The sequence below is a fragment of the Podarcis muralis genome, chromosome 17 (genome assembly GCF_964188315.1).
Source record: "Podarcis muralis chromosome 17, rPodMur119.hap1.1, whole genome shotgun sequence".
In the NCBI taxonomy this organism is placed as follows: domain Eukaryota; kingdom Metazoa; phylum Chordata; class Lepidosauria; order Squamata; family Lacertidae; genus Podarcis; species Podarcis muralis.
Genome location: NC_135671.1, coordinates 4,159,153 through 4,170,933, shown reverse-complemented (window position 1 = coordinate 4,170,933; position 11,781 = coordinate 4,159,153). Strand labels below are relative to the sequence as shown.

General features: G+C 41.7%; 1 protein-coding gene across 1 annotated transcript; it reads left to right on the top strand.

Annotated features, from left to right (window-relative positions):
* Window positions 1–10,054: 10,054 nt before the first annotated feature.
* On the top strand, window positions 10,055–10,960 carry LOC114587998 (taste receptor type 2 member 40-like). The gene has a single exon (XM_028712912.2). The coding sequence runs from the start codon at window positions 10,055–10,057 to the stop codon at window positions 10,958–10,960; it is 906 nt and encodes a 301-aa protein (XP_028568745.2).
* The last annotated feature ends 821 nt before the right edge of the window (window positions 10,961–11,781 follow it).

Genomic DNA, 11,781 nt, shown 5'->3' with positions numbered 1-11,781 from the left:
CAGAGACTTGAGAATGAACAAAAGTAAGCCGAAAGTAGAGGATCCAGCTTTTGTGGGGGGAATCTTCTGCCTGACGTAGGAGATAATCTCCTGCGGCACTTTCCAATTCTGTGGTTTTAAGTCTGGGATCCGCTAAACCGCTTTAACTAGGAGGAATGCTGAAGATTACTTTCATAGACGTATCACTTATTCAAATGTTTCCAGGTAGATAGTAGAGAGTGACTAAGGAATATACAGATATTGTTCCTGAACAGCAAGTGCTGCAAGCAAGGGATCTGTATAAATAACAAAAGTCTGACAGTTTTGACTCAGGCTGTGTACGCATAACCATTTTCCCCCAGCTCTAATTCTACCACACTCCCACCACTGGTGTTTGAATCCAAGCACACGTGACTTAAGCCACAATCCGTATGTGTCCTGCAGCTTCTTGAGAAGTGCTGGTGTTCAATATCTTTCCCCTCAAACCAGCTTCCATCTGATAGAAAGCTGTAAGTTGCGGTATCTTTTTTAATTTTATTCAGTTATTATATTTGCTAGTCCGTTTACTTACCAAGTAATTCAGAGAGACTTACACTAAAAAAACCTTCAAACTAAAGCCCAGGCGTAAAGAAAAGACTTTACAGGGGTACCTCAGGTTAAGAACTTAATTCGTTGTGGAGGTCTGTTCTTAACCTGAAATGGTTCTTAACCTGAAGCACCACTTTAGATAATGGGGCCTCCTGCAGCCGCTGCGGCATGATTTCTGTTCTCATCCTGAAGCAAAGTTCTTAACCCGAGGTAATATTTCTGGGTTAGCGGGGTCTGTAACCTGAAGCATATGTAACCCGAGGTACCACTGTACTTGGGGGCTAAAACTGGGGAGAGCATTCCACAAGTGAGGGGCCACCACTGAGAAGGCCTGTTCTCATGTCACCACCCTCCAAAGTTTCTATGGAGGAAAAACACAAATAAAGGCCTCAGATGATGACATCATGATCCACTTTGGTTCCCCTGGGAAGAGGCAGCTAAGCTGAGATGTATATTTTTCGAACAGCTCTTCAGCATGCACACGACACCCCACTGAATTTGAGTTGGGGGTGACGCAGGTGCAGGAAAACAAATCAGGTAATGCAAAATGGTTGAAAGACATCCCCACCCGCTTTTGATTTGAGATGTAGCAGTGCGAGTGAGGGACAAACCACTAATTTGTACCTAGCTCAAGTCTAGGAAATGAGAGCGAGAGAGTGCTGAATTGATTTCTAAAAGGATCAGATGGTGCTGGCTGTCTCTCTGAAAATCTGACGGGGGAGCCGAGAGCTATTAGACATCTGTTGGAGTGCTTAATGCTAAATTTTCACCTGTCTTCTACTTGTATATTTCTAAGTAAGCACAACTATTTCAAAATGCCATCAAGCATCCCTCTAAGCCTATTCCAAAGGAAACCAAATGTCTGAAACTTCTCACTGCTTAGAGACTTTATGTGTTCTTAACAGTATAAGGTAAAGGCAAAGGGACCCCTGACCATTAGGTCCAGTCATGACCGACTTTGGGGTTGCGGCACTCATCTCGTTCTATAGGCCGAGGGAACAGGCGTTTGTCTGCAGACAGCTTCCGGGTTATGTGGCCAACATAACTAAGCTGCTCATGGTGAACCAGAGCAGCGCACAGAAACGCCGTTTACCTTCCCACCAGAGCGGTACCTATTTATCTACTTGCACTTTGACGTGCTTTCGAACTGCTAGGTTGGCAGGAGCAGGGACTGAGCAACAGGAGCTCACCCCGTCGCAGGGATTCAAACCACAACGTCCTGATCAGCAAGTCCTAGGCTCTGTGGTTTAACTAGCTATTGCAAAATCACTAAGTTCCTAGTGGTGGTTGTTTTTTGGGGGGTGAGGGTTGTTGTTGTTTTATTATTATTATTTCCATCCAACGCAACAGCAATGGTGACAGAGGGCAGCCCTGCTGGGTGCCCCTTAAGAGGTCAAAACCTGAGCGTCAAATCTATTGATTGCTTAAAGAGATGCGAGTACTACAAAAACAATGAATCAATTCTTTAAAAAATCTTGTGTTGGCATGCACAATTGAACACCCTGTTTTATTTCTCTGACCAATTAGAACCACGTCCCTCACAAACACGATAAATCTATGAAATCATTTGATACACATCTCTGTTTTCAGATGGATTAAAAATAATCATACTGGTGAACAAACATTAATCAAGATAAACAAATCCTAAAAGAATCATGTATCACTGTTTGTCAAGCCAGATGCAAAGATGATATTTAGCACCACTGTAGAATTTGCAAAAATGACTGCAGAATATATGATCTAGATTTAGTAATGGAATCTTTCCAGATGTGATTTGCATCTCAACAGAATCAACAAATGAAAATAGCTCGCTCCCCTCCCTGCAAGATTCTCTATTCCAGAAAGAAGGCAGAAGTATTCTGTTCTCCACTGGTCATATAAAGAGCAGCATCAGCATCAGCCTGTGCTAATATTACACATTACACTGGAAGAAACGCTTCTATTTCATGCTCAGAAAGATGCCTACCTTATTTGAATTGTTTGGCTTTGTTCTTCTGGTGATTGAAACCCTCATAGGAATGGTGGGAAATGGATTCATTGCTATCGTGAACTGCATTGACTGGTTTAGAAGCCGAAAACTATCCCCGGCTGACATGATACTGAGTTGTCTTAGCTTGTTCAGATTTGCATTTCATGCCGTTTTGATACAGGTTGCAATAATAAAGGTCTTTTTTGTTGACACCTTTCAGATAAGGAACGTATATATTGCATACAATGCCTTGTGGCTATATCTTAATAAGCCTAGCCTTTGGTTCGCCTCTTGGCTCAGTGTTTTGTACTGTGTAAAAATTGCTAACTTCTCCCACCCTCTCTTTCTGCAAATGAAGCGGAGATTCCCTGGGCTGGTGCCTTGGCTGCTTCTGGGGACAGTGGTCTTCTCTGCAATCACCACCACTATGACAATAACAGGCAATATCATTGTGTCTAAATGTAATCATAATCTATTTGAATCACATCTAAACAATAACGTCTCAGCAATTAGCATGACGAATTCCTGTGAGTTTCTTATCCTACTAGATATTTTATCAAATTTCTTTCCTTTCATGATATTTTTGATCTCATCCATTTTATTACTAACTTCTCTGTGGAGGCACAAAAATCTGTTACAAAACAGCGCAAGGGATGTCAGCACAGAAGTTCACCTGAATGCCATCAAAGCTCTGGCTTCCTTCTCCATTCTCTACATAACTAACGTTTTTGTGGAAATCTTGTCAATAGTTTTGATTTGGAAGGGCCTTAACTACAATGGGGTGCATTTAATTCTTCTTAATGTGATTGCTGCATATTCCTCTGGGCATGCCATTATCATGATCTTCATGAATCCCAAACTGAAACAGGAATCAATCAAGATGCTACATCAACTAAAATGCTGAATGAAGTATTCTATGAATGAATAGAATGAAGTGTTCTACCAATATAGGTTCCTTCTTAGTTCTGTGCTTTACTTTCATATATACATATTAACTTCCTCCCCATTATTTACACCGCATTGTGAGGTGGCTGGTATATGGTTAATCAGAGCTCTGAAGATGCTGATTTTTTCTTAATGGCTGTAGCTCTTTCCTTGAATGCGCAATTCACCTGTATGTTATGTGCCTCAGAAAGATCAAGCAGCATTGAAATGGGAATGAACAGAGACAAAATCAGCTGAAAGTAGAGGATCCAGCCTTTGTGGGGAGAATCTTCTGCCTGAAATAGGAGAGAATCTTCTGGGACACTTTCCAATCCTATAATTTTAAATGTGGGATCTGCTAAACCAGTCTAACTAGGTGGAATGTTGAAGTTTACTTTCGTAGATGTATCGTTTGTTACAATGTTTGCAGGTAGATAACAGAGAATGGCTAAGGAATATACAATGGTACCTCGGGTTAAGAACTTAATTCGTTCCGGAGGTCCGTTCTTAACCTGAAACTGTTCTTAACCGGAGGTACCACTTTAGCTAATGGGGCCTCCCACTGCCGCCGCACAATTTCTGTTCTCATCCTAAAGCAAAGTTCTTAACCCGAGGTACTATTTCTGGCTTAGCAAGAGGCCCCATTAGTGAAAGCACGCCTCTAGTTAAGAACAGTTTCAGGTTAAGAATGGACCTCCGGAACAAATTAAGTTCATAACTAGAGGTACCACTGTATCAGCTTTCGTACTTGCCGAAGAATGGAACAGAGAAGGTACCTACGTTAGGATAGAATAATAGTATTGAAACAGGCATTGAGGAGTTTCCTTCCTGTGTCTTGTCAGCTTGCTCAAGGTCTCTAGTTAGGCTGGTCTGATGGGGGGCCGCTAGGGGCGCCTTGGAAGATGGCCGACAATACCAGCTCACATGAGGTAATTAAGAGGCTGATATGGGAGTAAACCAGCCTCCCAAAATTCTTCCCAGGGAAGGGAAGATGCAGCCTCGTTCACGGTTGCCCATAAATCGCCCCCGGGTTCGAAAGAATGAGGGGGTGAGGGCACTGGATGGAAAGCCCTTGAGTGAGCTTTGGATCTCCCAGACACTGCTTCTGAGAGCGACGCTAGTTGCATTACTTAAGAAAAAACATTGGATATAAAAGTAATTGCACATGCTTCAAGCGAAGAAAAGGGTATATCGGCTGCTAATTAAACCTGCCACTGAGAAGTTAAGAGTGATGGAATGGACCAGAGATAACATCAAAGAATAACAGCTATGTTGGTATGTTGAAACGGAACGGAAAGTAGGGGGAGCTTCTTCTTCTTTTTATTACGATATTACCTAACAACCCCTCTCCTAGAAGAACCGTCACACGACTGATAGCAAGTGAGATTGGAAAACAAACTGTGTGGAAATAAAAATATTAACTAAAGGCTCTGTTTTTTGGAAGATTTAGAAAGAAAATAAAGGCTCTCTTGTGACGCAGCCATTAATCGGGATCCACCATTAGGAGACAGACTATGTTGCGAGATTAACAGTCAGAGGGGGAGGTGAGCCATGCTCTGTTATCATGCTTGGATTGTATGTTTGATTTGGCAAAATCTCCCCTGGAAAGGCTGGTTCATGGTGCAACTGGTCTGGGAAAATTAGTGAGCAGACGCTTAGATTTTATTTCATCGGAACTGACAAAAATGGCACCTGCCGCCCGAACAGGACTTTTGGATCAGCATGTGATGATTTACTGCAAACAAAAGACTGGAGAGCCTTACAGAGTTCACACAGAAACATAATAATGCTTGCTTTAACTCGCCTGTGGAAACAACTCAGAGGTTATTAAGAAGAAAAACGATAACAAGAAGATCGGAAGATGGTACTTGTAAACACCAAAAGCAGCAGATATATGAGAGGATTGGACCCTTACTGAACTTGAAGCATGGAAACCCCCAACAAAAATTTAAAATTTGGCAAAATATTTGGACTTCATGATATGTATTGGTACAATTTGGAATAACTAATGTGATAGGATTGGATTGTTGAATGGAAAACTTAATAAAAAATTATTTTTTAAAAAAGTTAGGCTGGTCTGATTACAGCCAGGAGGCCCCGAAAGGGAAGGGGAAAGAGGGAAGGGGGAAAAGAAAGAGCTTATAAAGAAATAAGAATCATCTCCTTGGCGCGGGACTTCCATTCCTTTGTTTTGGACGTGTTCTGCCCTCTCTTTTGCTCAGCTGAATAAACGAGTATTTGTTGGATCTCCTCTGTCTCTGGCTATTATTGATTCTCTGTGCCAAAGACAGCTGAGATTCGAATAATTAAACTATTAATGAGCAGAAGAACCTCTGCTTCTTAATGGTGACGGAGGAGGGTACTTAAAAAATACGGTACTTAAATTCTCTGTGAGTTATGGCAAATGGAGAGTTAGCTAGTAACCAGCCTCTTGTAGTGCTTCTAAATTGATAGAAGGGGCTCAGATTTAGAGTAGCTGATTTGCAATCCTGCTACCCTGTGATACATTTCTAATTGCCGCTTAGGTGGCTAAAGGCTGTTATTGGATTTTGCAAAGATGAAAGGGTGTCATCTGCCAACATACTCACTTTGTGTACCTCATCCTGCACAATGACACCCTCTCTAGAAGGCGTCTTTGTATAGTTGGATGCCTAGTACCCACATGAACAATGCAAACAGCAATGGCGAAAGAGGGCAGCCCTCCTGGGTGTCCCTCAAGAGGTTGATAACCTGAGTATGAAATCCATTGATTGCGTAAAAAGGGGCAAGAACATAGAAAACAATGAATCAATTCTAAAAAAAAATTCTTCTATTGGCCTGCACAATTAAACACCTTGCTTTATTTCTTTGAGCAATTAGAACCACATCCCTCACAAACAGAATAAATTTATGAAATCATTTGATAGACATCTCTGTTTTCAGATGGATGAAAAATAATAATAGTGGTGAACAAACATTAATCAAGATAAACAAATCCTAAAAGAATCAGGTATCACTGTTTGTCAAGCCAGATGCAAAGATGATATCTAGCACCACTGTTGAATTTGCAAAAATGACAGCAGAATATATGATATAGATTTAGTAATGGAATCTTTCCAGATGTGATTTGCATCTGAACAGAATCAATAGCTGGCTCCCCTCCCTGCAAGTTTCTCTGTTCTTGAAAGTAGGCAGAAGTATTCTGTTCTCCACTGGTCATATAAAGGGCAGCATCAGGATCAGACTGTGCTAATATTACACATTACACTGGAAGAAACGCTTCTGTTTCATGCTCAGAAAGATGCCTACCTTGTTCGAATTATTTGGATTCATTCTTCTGGTGATTGAAACCCTCACAGGAATGGTGGGAAATGGATTCATTGCTATCGTGAACTGCATTGACTGGTTTAGAAGCCGAAAACTATCCCCGGCTGACATGATCCTGAGTTGTCTTAGCTTGTTCAGATTTTCATTTCATGTCGTTTTGATACAGGCTGAAATATCCAACCTCTTTTTCGTGGACGCTTTCCAGATACTGAACCTAAAAATTTCATCTGATTCCTCATGGGTGTTTCTAAATACAGCTAGCCTTTGGTTTGCCGCTTTGCTCAGTGTTTTGTACTGTGTAAAGATTGCCAACTTCTCCCACCCTCTCTTCCTGCAAATGAAGTGGAGATTCCCTGGACTGGTGCCTTGGCTGCTTCTGGGGACAGTGGTCTTCTCTGCAATCACCACCACTGTGACAATAACAGGCATTATTATGACTAAATGTAATACATATGAATCACATCTAAACAATAACAATGACTCAACAATTGACACTACCAATTCCTGTGAGTTTCTTATCCTACTAGATGTTTTTCCAAATCTCCCTCCTTTAATGATATTTTTGATCTCATCCATTTTATTACTAACGTCTCTTTGGAGGCACAAAAATCTTCTACGAAACAGTGCAAGGGATGTTAGCACAGAAGTTCACCTGAATGCCATCAAAGCCCTGGCTTCTTTCTTCCTTCTCTACGTAACTAACGTTTTTGTGGAAGTCTTGTCAATAGTTTTGTCTTGGATGGGCATTAACGATCATGGGGTGCATTTAATTCTTTTTAATGTGATTGCTGCATATTCCTCTGGTCATGCCATTATCCTGATCTTCATGAATCCCAAACTGAAACAGGAATTAATCAAGATGCTACATCAACTAAAATGCTGAATGAAGTATTCTATGAATGAGTGCACTTCCATGTCAAAACTGAAAAGCAAGTTTTGTACCAATATGGGTTCCTTCTTAGTTCTGTGCTTTACTTTCAGATATCCATATTAACCTCCTCCCCGTTATTTACACAGCATTGTGAGGTGGCTGGTATATGGTTAATCAGAACTCTGAAGGTGCTGTTTTTTTCTTAATGACTGCAGTCTGTCCATGAATGGTCGATTCACCTGTATGTTATGTGCCTCAGAAAGAGCAAGCAGCATTGAAATGGGAATGAACAGAGACGAAATAAGCTTAAAATAGAGGATCCAGCCTTTCTGGCGAGAATCTTCTGCCTGAAGTAGGAGATAATCTTCTGGGACAGTTTACAGTCCTGTAATTTTAAATGTGGGATCTGCTAAAACCAGTCTAACTAGGTAGAATGTTGAAGTTTACTTTCATAGACCTATTGTTTGTTACAATGTTTGCAGGTAGATAACAGAGAATGGCTAAGGAATATACAATGGTACCTCGGGTTAAAAACTTAATTCGTTCCGGAGGTCCATTCTTAACCTGAAACTGTTCTTAACCGGAGATACCACTTTAGCTAATGGGGCCTCCCACTGCCGCCGCACGATTTCTGTTCTCATCCTGAAGCAAAGTTCTTAACCCGAGGTACTATTTCTGGCTTAGCAAGAGGCCCCATTAACGAAAGCACGCCTCTAGTTAAGAACAGTTTCAGGTTAAGAACAGACCTCCGGAATGAATTAAGTTCATAACTAGAGGTACCACTGTATCAGCTTTTGTACTTGCTGAAGAATGGAACAGAGAAGGTGCCTATGTTAGGATAGAATAATAGTATTGAAACAGGCATTGAGGAGTTTCCTTCCTGTGTCTGGTCAGCTTGCTCAACGTCTCTAGTAAGGCTGGTCTGATTACAGCCAGGAGGCCCTGAAAGGGAGCGGGAAAGAGGGAGGGGGAAAGAGGGAAGGGGGAAAAGAAAGAGCTTATAAAGAAATAAGAATCAACTCCTCAGTGCGGCACTTCCATTCCTTTGTTTTGGACGTGTTCTGACCTCTCTTTTGCTCAGCTGAATAAACGAGTATTTGTTGGATCTCCTCTGTCTCTGGTTATTATTGATTCTCTGTGCCAAAGACAGCTGAGATTCGAATAATTAAACTTTGGATTTGGATTTGATATCCCGCCTTTCACTCCCTTTAAGGAGTCTCAAAGCGGCTAACATTCTCCTTTCCCTTCCTCCCCCACAACAAACACTCTGTGAGGTGAATGGGGCTGAGAGACTTCAAAGAAGTGTGACTGGCCCAAGGTCACCCAGCAGCTGCATGTGGAGGAGCGGGGAATTGAACCCGGTTCCCCAGATTACAAGACTACCGCTCTTAACCACTACACCACACTGGCTTTTAATGAGTGGAAGAACCTCTGCTTCTTAATGGTGGCGGAGGAGGATTACCAACAGGCAAAGTGCTTTTGCACTCAGCATCTCCCTGCCTCCCTCATTCCATATTGGAGCGGAAGCCAGGTACCGAGACAATCTGCAAGTGAAGTCAGTTCCACCCTGGCCCGGGGGGACAGACTTGCAAGTATAATTACCCACAATCATCCTTGTTTTCTCCTTCGCCAACAATCTCCCATTGTCATGGGAGCTGTCACCCTGTGATACATTTCTAACTGCCGCTTAGGTGGCTAAAGGCTGTTACTGGATTTTGCAAAGATGAAAGGGTGTCATCTGCCAACATACCGGTACTCACCCTCTGTAGAAGGTGTCTTTATATAGCTGAATGCCTAGTACCCCCAGCAATGGCGACAGAGGGCAGCCCTGCTGGGTGTCCCTTAAGAGGTCGATAACCTGAGTATGAAATCCATTGATTGCTTAAAGAGGTGCAAGAACTTAGAAAACAAGGAATCAATTCTTTAAAAAATTCTTCTATTGTCCTGCACAAGTAAACACCTTGCATTGTTTCTTTGAGCAATTAGAACCACGTCCCTCACAAACAGAATAAATTTATGAAATCATTTGATAGAAATCTCTGTTTTCACATGGATGAAAAATAATAATACTGGTGAACAAACATTAATCAAGATAAACAAATCCTAAAAGAGTCATGTATCACTGTTTGTTAAGCCAGATGCAAAGATGATATTTAGCACCACTGTCGAATTTGCAAATATGACAGCAGAATATATGATATAGATTTTGTAATGGAATCTTTCCAGATGTGATTTGCATCCAAACAAAATCAACAAATGAAAATAGCTGGCTCCCCTCCATGCAAGTTTCTCTATTCTGGAAAGAAGGCAGAAGTATTCTGTTCTCCACTGGTCATATAAAGAGCAGCATCAGCATCAGCCTGTGCTAATATTACACATTACACTGGAAGAAACGCTTCTATTTCATGCTCAGAAAGATGGCTACCTTATTTGAATTGTTTGGCTTCGTTCTTCTGGTGATTGAAACCCTCATAGGAATGGTGGGAAATGGATTCATTGCGATCGTGAACTGCATTGACTGGTTTAGAAGCCGAAAACTATCCCCAGCTGACATGATACTGAGTTGTCTTAGCTTGTTCAGATTTGCATTTCATGCCGTTCTGATGCAGGCTGCAATATTCAACCTCTTTTTCATGGACTCTTTTCTGATGCCGAAGATAAAAATTTCATCTGATTCCTCATGGCTGTTTCTAAATACGGCTAGCCTTTGGTTTGCTGCTTGGCTCAGTGTTTTGTACTGTGTAAAAATTGCTAACTTCTCCCACCCTCTCTTCCTGCAAATGAAGCGGAGATTCCCTGGGCTGGTGCCTTGGCTGCTTCTGGGGACTGTGGGCTTCTCTGCAATCACCACCACTATGTCAATAACAGGCATTATGACTAAATGTAATATATATGAATCACATCTAAACAATAACAATGACTCAGCAATTGACACTACCAATTCCTGTAAGTTTCTTATCCTACTAGATGTTTTTCCAAATTTCCCTCCTTTCATGATATTTTTGATCTCATCCATTTTATTACTAACTTCTCTGTGGAGGCACAAAAATCTTCTACGAAACAGTGCAAGGGATGTCAGCACAGAAGCTCACCTGAATGCCATCAAAGCCCTGGCTTCTTTCTTCATTCTCTATGTATCTAACGTTTTTGTGTTAATCTTGTACATTGTTTTCATTTGGATGGGCTTTAACAACAATGGGGTGCATTTAATTCTTCTTAATGTGTTTGCTGCATATTCCTCTGGCCATGCCGTTATCCTGATCTTCATGAGTCCCAAACTGAAACAGGAATCAATCAAGATGCTACATCAACTAAAATGCTGAATGAAGCATTGAATGAATGAATGAATGAATGAATGAATGCACTATCATGTCAAGACTGAACAGCAAGTGTTCTACCAATATAGGGTCCACCTTAGTTATGTGCTTTTCTTTCAGATATCCAGTGGCGTAGCGTGGGGGGTGCAGGGGGGGCCGGCCACACCGGGCGCAACATCTGGGGTTAGGGCAAATCCACGGGTTAGGGGACGCAAATCCACGGGTTAGGGGGCGCAAATTACTTGCCTTGCCCCGGGTGCTCACAACCCACGCTACGCCGCTGCAGATATCCATATTAACTTCCTCCAAATTATTTACACAGCATTGTGAGGTGGCTGGTATATGGTTAATCAGAGCTTTGAAGATGCTGTTTTTTTCCTTAATGGCTGCAGCTCTTTCCTTGAATGGTCGATTCACCTGTATGTTATGTCCCTCAGAAAGAGCAAGCAGCCTTGAAATGGGAATGAACAGAGACAAAATAAGCTGAAAGTAGACGATCCAGCCTTTCTGGGGAGAATCTTCTGCCTGAAGTAGGAGATAATCTTCTGGGACACTTTCCAATCCTGTAATTTTAAATGTGGGATCTGCTAAAACCAGTCTAACTAGGTAGAATGTTGAAGATTACTTTCGTAGACGTGTCGTTTGCTACAATGTATGCAGGTAGATAGCAGAGAATGGCTAAGGAATATACAATGGTACCTCAGGTCCATTCTTAACCTGAAACTGTTCTTAACCGAAGGTACCACTTTAGCTAATGGGGCCTCCCACCGCCGCCGCACAATTTCTGTTCTCATCCTTAAGCAAAGTTCTTAACCCGAGGTACTATT

Coding starts and splice junctions, on each gene's coding strand:
- LOC114587998 (XM_028712912.2), top strand. CDS start 10,055: ATGGCTACCTTATTTGAATTGTTTGGCTTCGTTCTTCTGGTGATTGAA.